Source organism: Neoarius graeffei, chromosome 18 (assembly GCF_027579695.1).
Source record: "Neoarius graeffei isolate fNeoGra1 chromosome 18, fNeoGra1.pri, whole genome shotgun sequence".
Taxonomy (NCBI): domain Eukaryota; kingdom Metazoa; phylum Chordata; class Actinopteri; order Siluriformes; family Ariidae; genus Neoarius; species Neoarius graeffei.
Window position 1 is genome coordinate 38,769,076 of NC_083586.1, and position 14,868 is coordinate 38,783,943.

The window sequence follows — 14,868 nt, forward strand, 5'->3', positions numbered from 1 at the left end:
CACTTTTTTTTTTATTGCTTTAACAGTAGAAATGGATATTTTCAGGCGAGTATCTATTTTTTATAACCATTCTCTGACTAACGAAGGTCAGCACACTTCTCTCTCATTTGGTTTGTGTGTTCTCTGATCTTTCCCATGTTGATGGATGACTAAGGGAATTTGGCCTCTGTGTCACCTCATACAGTATTTGTTCCCCAGTTAATCAGGAAGTCATGGATTACAGCTTGAAAGTTCCTACACACTCCAATCAACTCAAACATGGACAATTTAAATGGGAAACATGCTTCAGTTACATTGTGTACACTATAATTTCCAGGGGTGCCAATAATAGTGGCACGTGTTTTTGTTGAAAACAATTATTTCTTAATGAGGGATTTGTTTTTCTCTGAATAAATTTATTTCAGTTAAAGTTTGGATTTTTTCTCTTTTTTTTCAGTGTGAGATAAGCGACTTCACCAAAAGGTGGACTTTTTTCAAACACTTTTTCTAACCTTTACGGGGGTCAGGAATAATCATGGAGGGCACTGTATATCATTTGAAGAGTGGTGCAGAAGTATTTTACACTTCCAGGAACAGCAGAAAAAGGTCAGAAGTGAAAGAGTTTCATTTTTATTCAGAAAATTGTTTTTCTTTCTTTTTTTAAATTAAATGCCTATCATTGTTTCTAAAAACTCAAGAGTAAGCTGGTATGACCTTACTAATGGGGCATATTGCTTTATAAAACTAACCTAACATAATTGTGTTGAATAATTTCACATTCAGAATGAATTCAAGAATTTTGTGCTGTTTCTTTATAGCATGCATATATATTTTTTGCATAACTTATATAAATTTATTATACAAGAATGACAAACAAAACTAACACACAGTGTTGTGATATGTAGTACTGTACTGGATGTATTGCAGTGTATAGTGTAAATTGCTTTAACTGCAACCTCTAAAGATGTTTATAATACTGTACTGAGGCTATGTCTTCTTGATGTAGTCTAGTGTAAAGTGTGCTGAAGTTTTACACAAATGAAAGAATTATAATTACAGGAAATGTTTGTTGGAATCTCCTGCATTATTATGTACATGATGTGGTAAATTGGTGTTTAATCTTGATGTACATATTGCGACTGTAACTGTCTTATATTGCTGAAAAATATTTGTTGTGAAATCTGATGTGATCTGCTGCTTTTATAGCCCAGGCACCTCAGGTTTTGACAAATTGTGCATTTTGAAATGCTTTTCTGCTCACCACAGTTGTAAAGAGTGATTATTTGAGTTACAGTGTCTTGCAGAAGTATTCATCGCCCTTGGTGTTTGTCCTGTTTTGTTGCATTACAAGCTGGAATTAAAATGGATTTTTGGAGGGTTAGCACCATTTGATTTACACAACATGCCTACTACTTGAAAGGTGCAAATTGTTTTTTTTAAATTATTGTGACACAAACAATAATTAAGATGAAAAAACAGAAATCTGGAGTGTGCATAGGTATTCATCCCCTAAAGTCAATATTTTGTAGAGCCATCTTTTGCTACAACTACAGCTGCAAGTCTCTTGGGATATGTCTCTATTAGCTTAGCACATCTAGCCACTGAGATTTTTACCCATTCCTCAAGGCAAAACTGCTCCATCTCCTTCAAGTTAGATGGGTTGCATTGGTGTACAGCAATCTTCAAGTTATGCCGCAGATTCTCAATTGGATTGAGGTCAGGGCTTTGATTAGGCCATTCCAAGACATTTAAATGTTTCCCTTTAAACCACTCCAGTATAGCTTTAGCACTATGTTTCGGGTCATTGTCCTGCTGGAACATGAACCTTTGCACCAGTCTCAAAGCTCTGGCTGACTCAAACAGGTTTTCCTCCAGAATTGCCCTGTATTTAGTGCCATCCATCTTTCCTTCAGTCCTGACCAGCTTTCCTGTTGCTGAAGATGATAAATATCCCCACATCATGATGCTGCCACCACCATGCTTCACTGTAAGAATGGTGTTCTCAGGGTGTTGGGTTTGCACCACAGATGGCATTTCTGATGATGGCCAAAAAGATAAATTTTAGTCTCATCTGACCAGATAATCTTCTTTCATGTGTTTGGGGATTCTGCCACATGCTATTGGGCAAACTCCAAATGTGTTTTCTTATTTATTTATTTTTCTTTAAGCAATGGCTTTTTTTCTGGCCACTCTTCCATAAAGCCCCACTCTGTGGAGTGTACGGCTTAAAGTGGTTCTATACACAGATACTCCCATCTCCACTGTGGACTTTTGCAGCTCCTTCAGTGTTCTTTTTGGTGTCTTTGTTGCATCTCTGATTAATGCCCTCCTTGCCCGGTCTGTGACTTTTGGTGGGCGGCCTTCTCTTGTCAGGTTTGTAGTGGTGCCATATTCTTTCCATTTTGCTATAATGGATTTAATGGTGCTCAGTGGGACATTCAAAGTTTGGGATTTTTTTTTTAACCCAACCCTGATCTATACTTCTCCACAATTTTGTCTCTGACCTGTTTGGAGGCTCCTTGGTTTTCATGTTGCTTGCTTAGTAGTGTTGCAGAGTCAGGGTCCTTCCAGAACAGATTGATTTATACAGACATCATGTGACAGATCATGTGACACTTTGATTGCACACAGGTGGATCTTAATCAACTAATTATGGGACTTATGAAGTGAATTGGTTGGACCAGCTCTTATTTAGAGGTTTCATATGAAAGGGGGTGAATACTTATGCACACTCCAGATTTCTGTTTTTTTTATCTTAATTATTGTTTGTGTCACAATAAAACAACAATTTTCACCTTTAAAGTGGTAGGCATGTTGTGTAAATCAAATGGTGCTAACCCCCCAAAAATCCATTTTAATTCCAGCTTGTGATACAACAAAACAGGACAAACACCAAGGGGGATGAATACTTTTGCAAGACACTGTCAGGTTGAACCAGTCTGGATATTCTACTCTGACTGTTTTTGCCCACAGACATGATATAGTGTCTTGCAGAGTCCTGCACTTTTTTCTTCATTTGTTTTTGCACCATGTTGTGTACACTCCAGAAACTGTTGTGAGTGAAAATTCTGTGAGTTCATCAGTTTCTGTAATACTCAACCCGACCTGGATCTGGCACCAATGACCATGTCACATTCAAAATCCTTATGATCATGTTTTTTTCCCCATTGTGATGTTTCATGTGAATATTAAATGAAGCTCTTGATCTGTATCCGCATGATTTTTTTTTGCACTACATGCAGCTGTATGATTATCTGATTGGATAACTGCATGCATAAGCAAGTGTGAAAGTGTTTCTAATAACACTTGTGGCCAGAAAGTGTACATGGAGTGAAAAGAGAGTGAAAATATTTTTTTTTCTAGTATACAGAACAGTAGTAATATCTCATGTTCCAGATTTTCCACCTTTTTAGAATTGAGTGAAAGTTAACATTTTAATACAGAACCTCAGAACCTGTGTGTGTCACCCACATCCTACTGTTAAATCAGAGCATTGCTTAAACTGGCCTCACTTGCTCCAGTATTTAAGGTCAGGTTTGGTGTCAGCACTTATTTCCATGGCGCTAATAAGATGGGCCCTGATATAGCTGCCTGATCTGCTCTGAAATTAAATCAAGCACTGAAATGAAAAAAATACTTAAAAAACAAAATCAGAATATTTGTCGTGCAGTGCACCGTTGCGTCACACTTATTTACAGTACATATATTTTCAAACTGTGAGAATTAAAAGCGTGTTTGTTGAGGGTGGGAATGAACAGAGATGTACAGAAATGTGTCTTTTGTCTGATGTGAAATTTACTTTAAGTTTCTTTCCAAAGCAAAAATTAAGGAAAAAAAGGAAAATTAATCAATGACGAGGTGGTGTGATGTCATAACTACCATAAGCATGATAATTTTTCTATAACAACTTTTCGCAAATTGTTTTATTGCTCATATACCACAGCAATTATTTCCAGTAATTAATTTGACAAATGTTTTATTTATTATCAAACAAAATATCAAACGTCATACTACATACTGGCTTATAGTTCCTTTTGATTTTATGGAAGCGCCATGAGACAAATTAGTTCCTGTTAGAGCTTATGTTATATCAGCTATTTAACAATTATTCCACGAAATCGAGTCGTACATGAGCTGATAGCCGATGAGGCGTTATCAGCCATGTACTACGAGATTAAGTGGAATAACTGTTTTTATAGCCACATTGACTGGGTTTTGAGAAACAAAACTTTATACAAAACGTCTGGCAAAATCATTTCTGCTTAGAATATAAACAAACTGGTGAAATGACAGGAGCAATTTGTAAAAAATGCAATAATAGTAATAATTCTTAAAAAATAAAAAAGATGCGTTCTGACAATCAAATACTTTTATTCTATATTTATTGCTTTTTTTGTATTTTTTGGAGTTTTGTTTTTGAGTAGAATTTTTATTTCATCCTTGGTTGATTCAGCAACATGCTCCACCATTTTGTTTTTCTCTACTCACGGTATATGAGCTGATATCCTAGTAGTAGAGTAGCCAATCCGAGCACACAATTGCTCATATCCAGTGAATGTAGATAAAATAAAAACCTTTAGCAAACCTTTAGTTACTTTAACAACCTTGCTTCTTTTTCTTATTTCAATGACAAAAAGTGTTACAGAGAAACTGCAGAGCACAAAGTCCTCTGTCCTGGAGAAAACAATTTTACCGCCAAACACTGGAGACTTTCCTTTTATAAATGTTAAATATCCTTTCCTTTCAAAAAGCTTTACCATCAACGATTATACATTTTTAATCCATTTATTATTGGTTTAAATTATACAAGCGTCTGCTATACAAATCTCTGTGAATGAAACTGCACTATAGAAATACTAACATATTAGAAGGATGTGAACATGTAAAGGAGGAATGTTTAAAATACACTGAAAGAAACAAAAAGTATTACTGTGTATAAATTACACAAAGTTTTATATGTGTAAATATTTCCAAACATTTTCTTATTTATTATATGTGTAGCTATATATGTGCGTAGCTTTTAACTGACTATAATCTTGGCTGCATTTATTGTACTACATCCCACCCATTGTGTATAATTAAAGCTGATTTGCTGAGATTATTATTCACATAGACAGAACAAAGCACATAATCAGTTCGATACAGTAATTAGATTCCGCATCTAAAACTGTGTTGCCTCTCTCTGTCTTTCTCCCCCTCATTTCCTCTGCCATGTCATTCATTTGATTAGCTAATCAGCTATTCAGATACGTTTTCCAGAACAATCTTCACTCAGCAGTACCGAATAATAGGATCTAATTAATCCTAATTTGTAACTGATGCAGCAACAATCATGACATTTGGCCAGTTTTGCATGTCATGCAATCTCTAGATCTGCTCACTGAATTTTAGAATAAAGCACAAGGCTTGGTTGAAAAGATTGAGTAAGATGTACTGAATGTTTTTTAACCTTGTGCATCAACACTGATGAATGATGGTACAATGATAGTGAATTGAAAAGAATTCATGCGAATAAACCTGTATGAAAAAGAACTGTGATGGGTGATTTAGTGAGATTTCTGGTTGGAATGTTTGGATGTGGTTTGTATGAAATCAGTCACAGATGATGGAGCATCTCTGTCATATCAGCACCTGCGATTAAATTTTGCCATTTAAACCAAAGCTAGAGACTCTAGTGATGACGCCTTTTATACTGTATGTTGGTTGTCTTGAAAGTCTTGCTTCACTTTGTCTATATTGTCTTGTTTGACTTAGATTTGATTTATTTTGTATTTATTTTGTTCTTTTTGTTTGAATTTTGCAGATAAATGCTCACACAAGAGCTTCCACACATAGACTGGTACCAAAATCCAGAATTGTGACACCCAAAGGCATTTTTGAGACAAAGTCGGTAAACAGTCTTATTTTGTCAATTTGGGTGTGCCGAATTCAAATCTGCAATATGCCGAGCTCTATCTGACCTCTGTTGACCTCTAGTGGTCATTGAACTTTGGGCCTGTAAACGTCTCAGCTGAACCCAGTTTCTCAGCTTTCTAAGGAATGAAATGCACTAAAATGATTAATGAAGTTAGCAAATGGCCTTGTTTGTTAAATGTTTGGGTGCTGAATTCATTTTTCATTTGTAAAACGACATATGACCTCTGATAACCTCAAGGTCATTAAACTTGGTCTATAGGCCTATGCATTTAACGGCATTTTTAAACTGACTTTACTCCCCAAAAAGAATATGAACAGACAAAAAACAAATAGAAAGGAACAAATACAACATTAAATGCCAGTCCATGTACATGTGACTTACTTTTCACAATGAGAAGGCCTAGGCGATCACCTTACATAACATTGCATTACATTTAGCGGTTATTGTTTATACAAAGCTACTGAAAAAAGGACAGATTCAGCAGCATACAAAATGTGGGGGCATACAGGGTATACAGGTTAATCAGGGTTAGTATATATGAGAGTTTTTTTCTTTGTTGTTTGTTTTTTGTTTTGTTTTGTTTTAAACGGGGTAAAGCCTTTACAAAAAACAAACAACAAAGAAAAAAACTCTCATATATACTAACCCTGATTAACCTGTATACCCAGTATGCCCCCACATTTTGTATGCTGCTGAATCTGTCCTTTTTTCAGTAGCTTTGTATAAACAATAACCGCTAAATGTAATGCAATGTTATGTAAGGTGAATGCCTAGGCATTCTCATTGTGAAAAGTAAGTCACATCACTGGCATTTAATGTTGTATTTGTTCCTTTCTATTTGTTTTTTGTCTGTTCATATTCTTTTTGGGGAGTAAAGTCAGTTTAAAAATGCCGTTAAATGCATAGGCCTATAGGCCAAGTTTAATGACCTTGAGGTTATCAGAGGTCATATATCGTTTTACAAATGAAAAATGAATTCAGCACCCAAACATTTAACAAACAAGGCCATTTGCTAACTTCATTAATCATTTTAGTGCATTTCATTCCTTAGAAAGCTGAGAAACTGGGTTCAGCTGAGACGTTTACAGGCCCAAAGTTCAATGACCTCTAGAGGTCAACAGAGGTCAGATAGAGCTCGGCATATTGCAGATTTGAATTCGGCACACCCAAATTGACAAAATAAGACTGTTTGCCGACTTTGTCTCAAAAATGCCTTTAACTCCTTAAATAAGCACTTTTTTGAATTTTGGTACCTGTCTAACAGGTCTTGGTTAAATCAAATGCCATGACTATCACTTATTGGATCTCATCTCATCTCATTATTTCTAGCCGCTCCATCCCTCTACAGGGTCGCAGGCAAGCTGGAGCCCATCCCAGCTGACTACGGGCGAAAGGCGGGGTACACCCCGGACAAGTCGCCAGGTCATCACAGGGCTGACACATAGACACAGACAACCATTCACACTCACATTCACACCTACGGTCAATTTAGAGTCACCAGTTAACCTAACCTGCATGTCTTTGGACTGTGGGGGAAACCGGAGCACCCGGAGGAAACCCACGCGGACACGGGGAGAACATGCAAACTCCACACAGAAAGGCCCTCGCCGGCCCCGGGGCTCGAACCCAGGACCTTCTTGCTGTGAGGCGACAGCGCTAACCACTACACCACCGTGCCGCCCCACTTATTGGATTTCATATGAATTTTGGAATTATTCTGGAGTTGTAGTTGGTTCATTTAGATCTGTGTTTGACCCTTGTATATGTAGATATATATTGATATGATTCCTAATATCACACTTTTACATTGCAGAATGAAATTTACAATATAGATTTTTGGTCATTACTTCTTTTTGGTGCAACATCATACATATAGAATCTGTCTATATTTTGGACACAGAGAATGTCATGAAAAAAACATTTTAATTTTATCAAAGACAATGGACTTATGTTTCACAAGAATACATGAGCTATTAATGGACGTTCATGGGCCACCATACATATACAGTGGTTCTTGAAAGTTTGCGAACCCTTTAGGATGTTCTATATTTCTGCATAAATATGACCTAAAACATCATCAGATTTTCACACAAGTCCTGAAAGTAGATAAAAAGAACCCAGTTAAACAAACGAGACAAAAATATTATACTTGGTAATTTATTTATTGAGGAAAGTGATCCAATATTACATATCTGTGAGTGGCAAAAGTATGTGAACCTCTAGGATTAGCAGTTAATTTGAAGGTGAAATTCGAGTCAGGTGTTTTTAATCAATGGGATGACAATCAGGTGTGAGTGGGCACCCTGTTTTATTTAAAGAACAGGGATCTATCAAAGTCTGATCTTCACAGCACATGTTTGTGGAAGTGTATCATGGCATGAACAAAGGAAATTTCTGGGGACCTCAGAAAAAGCGCTGTTAATGCTCATCATGCTGGAAAAGGTTACAAAACCATCTCTAAAGACTTTGGACTCCACCAATCCACATTCAGACAGATTGTAATGGAGGAAATTCAAGACCATTGTTACCCTCCCCAGGAGTGGTCGACCAACAAAGATCACTCCAAGAGCAAGGTGTGTAATAGTTGGCGAGGTCACAAAGGACCCCAGGGTAACTTCTAAGAAACTGAATACCTCCCTCATGTTGGCTAATGTTAATGTTCATGAGTCCACCATCAGGAGAACACTAAACAACAATGGTGTGCATGGCATTGCAAGGAGAAAGCCACTGTTCTCCAAAAAGAACATTGCTGCTCGTTTGCAGTTTGCTAAAGATCACATGGACAAGCCAGAAGGCTATTGGAAAAATGTTTTGTGGACGGATGAGACCAAAATAGAACTTTTTGGTTTAAATGAGAAGCGTTATGTTTGGAGAAAGGAAAACACTGCATTCCAGCATAAGAACCTTATCCCATCTATGAAACATGGTGGTGGTAGTATCATGGCTTGGGCCTGTTTTGCTGCACCTGGGGCAGGACGGCTTGCCATCATTGATGGAACAATGAATTCTGAATTATACCAGCAAATTCTAAAGGAAAATGTCAGGACATCTGTCCATGAACTGAATCTCAAGAGAAGGTGGGTTATGCAGCAAGACAATGACCCTAAGCACACAAGTCATTCTACCAAAGAATGGTTAAAGAAGAATAAAGTTAACTTTTTGGAATGGCCAAGTCAAAGTCCTGACCTTAATCCAATTGAAATGTTGTGGACGGACCTGAAGCGAGCAGTTCGTGTGAGGAAACCCACCAACATCCCAGAGTTAAAGCTGTTCTGTACGGAGGAATGGGCTAAAATTCCTCCAAGCCAGTGTGCAGGACTGATCAGCAGCTAGTGGAAATGTTTAGTTGCAGTTATTGCTGCACAAGAGGGTCACACCAGATACTGAAAGCAAAGATTCACATACTTTTGCCACTCACAGATATGTAATATTGGATCATTTTCCTCAATAAATAAATGACCAAGTATAATATTTTTGTCTCATTCATTTAACTGGGTTCTCTTTATCTACTTTTAGGACTTGCGTGAAAATCTGATGATGTTTTTGATCATATTTATGCAGAAATACAGAAAATTGTAAAGGGTTCACAAACTTTCAAGCACCACTGTAAACTCATGGGTACCCTGTAAAATGTTGTGGTATATGTTCATGGGGTTTACATGGTGTCAGTAACAGCACTGAAAACCTGAGTTCAGAGAAGCCTCCAAACATGGCTGCTCCAGACTACACTTCCCAAGCACCACAGCACCCCTCATCATCAGAATTCTAACCTCAACACCTGTCTCTAATTTACCAGCAATCACCTTCCCTGTATAAGCTCAACTCTCACACTCTGACTTTGTGAAGTATTGTTCTGTGTCCCCGTGCCTGACTTTACCAAGCTGTTTGACTATCTGCCTGACTTCCTGTTATTGAATTCTGTTTACATTTATTTCTGATTTCGTTCTCTTACCTAATCTCTGATATTCTGTTCGCCGACTGACTGACCCTTGCCCGTCCCTGACTACGTCTCCAGTTTCCCGATTTGGCTTTGTTTACAGTTTGCGATGCGCCTGCTCTCCCCTGCATTTGCATCCATAAGTGCCTGCACTCTGACACATGGGACCACATGAAAATTCATGGTACTCATAATTAGCCTACCTTATGATACCTCTAACTGTAGCACACATGACACCCCCATAAAACCCATACAATGCCATCGGACCTCAATGAAATTCCCCATAGTTACCAATAAATGCCTGACCCTTTTTATTATAAAGTCCAGTTAAGACTCACATTAGATGTCCTGTATACGATTAATGTCATGTCAAGTTCTGATTGATGATTAGCTCAGTGCAATAATAACTAGAAGGGCACTTGGTGGAGTACATTCATACCTCTGCCAAGGCACATGTTATCAACATCAAACTCAAATCACTTGAACCTAGGATAATACTAAAGCTGTACACTAAATTTGATCAAAATCCATTCACTACTTTTTGAGTTATGTTGGGAGCAGACAAAAAAAAAATTCTGGATCCCTATACATATTTGGATTTGCATCAAAATCTAATCAAATTTTCCTTGGCCCATGGTCCACCTTTCCTCAAAATTGCATCAAAATCCATTCACTACTTTCTGAGTTACATTGGGGAAAGATAATGCCATGCCCTGAAGGTTAGAAAAGCAACTTTGGGACCAAAAGATTCCAGTTTGATTCCCTGGATGAGCCGGAAAAAATGTGTGGGTGAGGGGAGTGAATTAACAGCACTTTCCCCTCCCTCTACATCTATGGCCAAGTGCCCTTGAGCAAGGCACCTAACCCCCAACTGCTTAATTGTGTGCACATGTATGGGTATGTTCACTGCTTCAGATGGGTTAAATGCAGAGAAAGAATTTCACTGTGCTGTGATGTATATGTAATGAATAAAGGCTTCTTCTTCAAACAAACAGAGGTGAAAACATAACTTCTTCCAACAATGTTGGAGGTAATAAACACCATGGAAATTAAATCGTATTCTGAGTAACCCATTAAAATACAGTAGAACTCAGACAGTCCTAATGTGTGTGTGTGTTTAATTCAGTGAGTTGATGATTTATTGCAATGTAAATAATTGAAGACATATTGTACAAATGCAAAGTTTCTTACAAATACCATAGTAATTTCTCATATGACTCTGTCAAGATTCTGGGAAGTCCAGACCATACCAGTGGTTGCAATAAGCACCTTCCATGTGGTCTTGTTTGCTGATAAATAAGTGCTTCATCATGCATCATTACTATGAGTATATTAAAACAGCTATAATGATTATGTTTTCTAAGTCTTAGTTTATTTATTGGCTTGGCCTAATGTTATTGTGGAGTTTGTGCTTTGTTATTTGAATTCAAGCTTGCTCAAGGATGAGGGCAGTCTAGTCATGTTTACATTTTTCCATAAAAGCTTCTCTCTCCTTGTGTATGGCTCAAGTGAAGTCATGCATGAAGTCTTGTGTCATAGTTTTGGATTATTATATATTGCATTTTATCTTTGTGTGGGAAAGGTATCCCATGCCAGAAAAGCCATCTTGTTTTTTTTATTTATTATTTAGACCTGGGTCATATCTGAAAATCTGTTTGGTTGCCTACAGCATGTGTCTCTTTGCATGACTACACCTGCCTTTAATTTTTGTATTCAACTGTAAGTATGATATTTCATTCTTATACTCACCCACACATATACCACATAGGTACTCGATTTCACTCTTTAGCTCTTTATGTCATCACCTCACACCAGATTGCGTTAGAGGTAGGAACAAGTCATTGTTTTAATAGTTTAGTCAAGAGTAAAGACATACAAGTTCCAAGTCCCAAGGTCCATTAGACATTTTCCCCTGCATGGTACTGACTTGACTCGAAATCTACTTGCTTTTTTTGGTTTTCCTTCAAGCCAAAGTTGTGAAGAGTACCTGTTATCTGGTACTTTTTTTTTTGGTATCATCTCCGTCAAGGTTCCAAGTGAGCTTGTCATGGTCCTACCTGTGGGCTTCTCTCTTCAGGTAACATCTCCACTCAGCATTACCGGCCACGCCCGCACTCACTTCCTCTTATTAACTTCCAGTGGCTGTCATTGGCTGTTGCCGATCACCTGCTTCCCCCCTGTGTGTATTTATGCTGCAGTCCTCCCAAGCTTCTGTGTCAGATCGTCTGCAACTTCCAGCGTGATAACCTGCTCTGTGTTCCTACTACTCTGACTCCTGACGATATTCTGTTCCGTCTGACTCTGTCTGCTCTCCAGCCCCAGTAACCTGATCTGCCTTCTGCCCTGTCGACTCTGCCTCTTGCCTGCCTCTCCTGTACCTTCGCCTGATCTCCAGCCTGCCCAGCCCTGCTGCTCGCCTGCCTCTCAGTCCTCCTGCCACTGAACTTCACACACACACACACACACACACACACACACACACACACACACACACACACACATTCTCCCAACTCCCTTTTCCCCCGTTACTAATAAACTGTGGTTTGAGTGCATTTGATCTCCTCTCCTGTCTGGTCCCTGACAGAACGATCTGACCTAGACATGGAGTCAGCGCCCGAACCCTCTGCCCTAGACCGGCTGCAGCGCACCGAAGGAGATGTCAGTCAGATGTCTGCCGACGTTGCAGCCCTGATCCAGCTTGGTCATCATCAGCAGCAACAGCTCCAGCAACAGCAACAACGACTGGACTCCAGCTGCTCACCGCCCTAGCACCCCCTGCGCCTCCGAGTCAACCATCGCCGCCCCTCGTTACATCAGCCCCTGTCATACCCGCCACTGACTTGCCAGCTCCGGGAGGTGCTCCTGCTGCACTCGATGCCCCAGAACCCAAGGTCGGCAGTCCGGAGCGTTTTGACAGTGACGCCTCCCAAGTCCGTGCTTTCCTGACCAGCTGCCGGTTGCTGTTCGACCTGCAGCCCAGAATCTTCGCATCGGAGGCAGCGAAGGTGGCCTTCGTCATCACTCATCTGACTGGCCACGCCCGCCTGTGGGGGACTGCTGAGTATGAACGCCGGACACCGGCATGTGCCTCCTTCTCCCTGTTTGCAGCGGAGATGATTAAGGTCTTCAACCTGGGCTCGTCATCAGTAGAGGCATCCGGAGGACTGATGAGTATTCACTAAGGCAGATGTACAGTGGCTGACTACTCGATAGATTTCCGGACCTTAGCCCGGCGCAACAAGTGGAACATGCAGGCGCTGGTGGACGCCTTTCTGCACAGCCTGGCCGACTACATGAAGGACGAATTGGTCTCGTACGAAAAACCGTCGACACTCGATGAGGCCATCGCCCTGGCCGTCCGCATTGACCGCCGGGTTCAGACCCGTTGACGAGAGAGGGCCTGCCAGACTCAGTCAGTCATCAGCGCATGGAGAAGCCCGAGCTCGCCGGACATAGGAGGGGCCCGGCTGGGTTCAATGATCCTCCAATCCTCCACCAGCCAGAAACCTATGCTCCAAGTTTGCCTTCGTCTGTCGGATTCCACCCACACCCTGGCTGCCCTGGTTGACTCTGGCGCTGAGGCTAACATCATGGACACCGAGCTTGCGCGCCAGTTGGGTCTGCAAAGCCATCATTTATCCTCTCCCGTTCCAGCCAGGGTGCTGGATGGCCATCTCCTTGGCACCGTCACCTGCCTCACTGCCCCTGTCCCGATGACTCTGTCTGGTAACCACCACGAAACCATCCAGTTTCACCTGCTCCGTTCCCCCAGCCAACCTCTCATCCTGGGCTATCCATGGCTCCGCCAGCACAGTCCTCACCTCGACTGGGCCACTGGAGCGATAAAAGAATGGGGCAAGGACTGCCACCGGACCTGCTTACGAGCTGCCACTCTAACCTCTCGTACTCCACCTGCCAGCTCTGCCCCCGACCTCACTAATGTCCCAGTGTGTTATCACAGCCTTCGGGAGGTATTCAGCAAAGCCAAGGCCACTTCCTTGCCCCCTCACCGGCCCTATGACTGCGCCATTGATCTCCTCCCAGGCACTGCACCACCCAAGGGCCGTCTCTACTCTCTGTCCGCCCCGGAAAGGAAGGCGATGGAGGCCTACATCAGTGACTCTCTGGCTGCCGGCCTCATCCGCCCATCCTCTTCTCCCGCTGGCGCTGGGCTCTTCTTCGTGGGAAAGAAAGATGGATCCCTGTGCCCCTGCATCGATTACAGGGGCCTCAACGACATCACCGTCAAGAACCGATACCCTCTCCCACTGCTTACCTCTGCCTTTGAGCTGCTCTAGGGAGCCATGGTCTTCACCAAACTCGATCTCCGGAATGCCTACCACCTGGTTCAGATAAGGGAGGGAGACGAGTGGAAGACCGCGTTCAACACCCCCACCGGTCACTATGAATACCGGGTGATGCCGTTTGGCCTTACCAACGGGTCAGCAGTATTCCAGGCTCTGGTGAATGATGTCCTGCAAGATATGTTGAACAAGTTCGTGTTCGTTTTCCTCGACGACATCCTGATCTTCTCAAAGACCCTGTCCGAACACACCCAGCATGTCCAGCAAGTGCTCCATCGTCTCCTTGAAAACTCCCTCTTCATCAAGGCAGAGAAGTGTGAGTTTCATGCCAAGTCTGTGGGGTTCCTGGGGTACATCGTGGCAGAGGGGAGCATCCAGATGGACCCTGCCAAAGTCTCAGCAGTGACTTCATGGCCAGTACCAGAGATCAGGAAGAAGCTTCAGCAGTTCCTGGGCTTCGCAAATTTCTACAGGAAATTCATTCGTAATTACAGCACCGTTGCTTCACCCCTCACCACCTTGACCAGCACCAAACAGCCCTTCACCTGGACTCCGGCTGCCAACGAAGCCTTTGCCACCCTCAAGGCTCAGTTCACCACTGCTCCCATCCTCCAGATGCGGAGCGGCAATTCATCGTTGAGGTGGACGCCTCGGATGTGGGAGTTGGGGCAGTGCTCTCACAGAGGTCAGCGGATGACAACAAACTCCACCCCTGTGTGTTCTTCTCCCTC

At 41.3% G+C, this 14,868-nt stretch overlaps 1 protein-coding gene across 1 annotated transcript in view; it reads left to right on the top strand.

Moving 5' to 3' along the window:
• LOC132865768 (protocadherin-15-like) overlaps positions 1–13,015 on the top strand; it is a 29,131-nt gene extending 16,116 nt beyond the window's left edge. Inside the window, exon 10 of the mRNA XM_060898282.1 lies at positions 12,942–13,015. Within this exon, the coding sequence (XP_060754265.1) occupies positions 12,942–13,015 (74 nt within the window). The remainder of the gene's footprint in view (positions 1–12,941) is intronic.
• Positions 13,016–14,868: the final 1,853 nt, after the last annotated feature.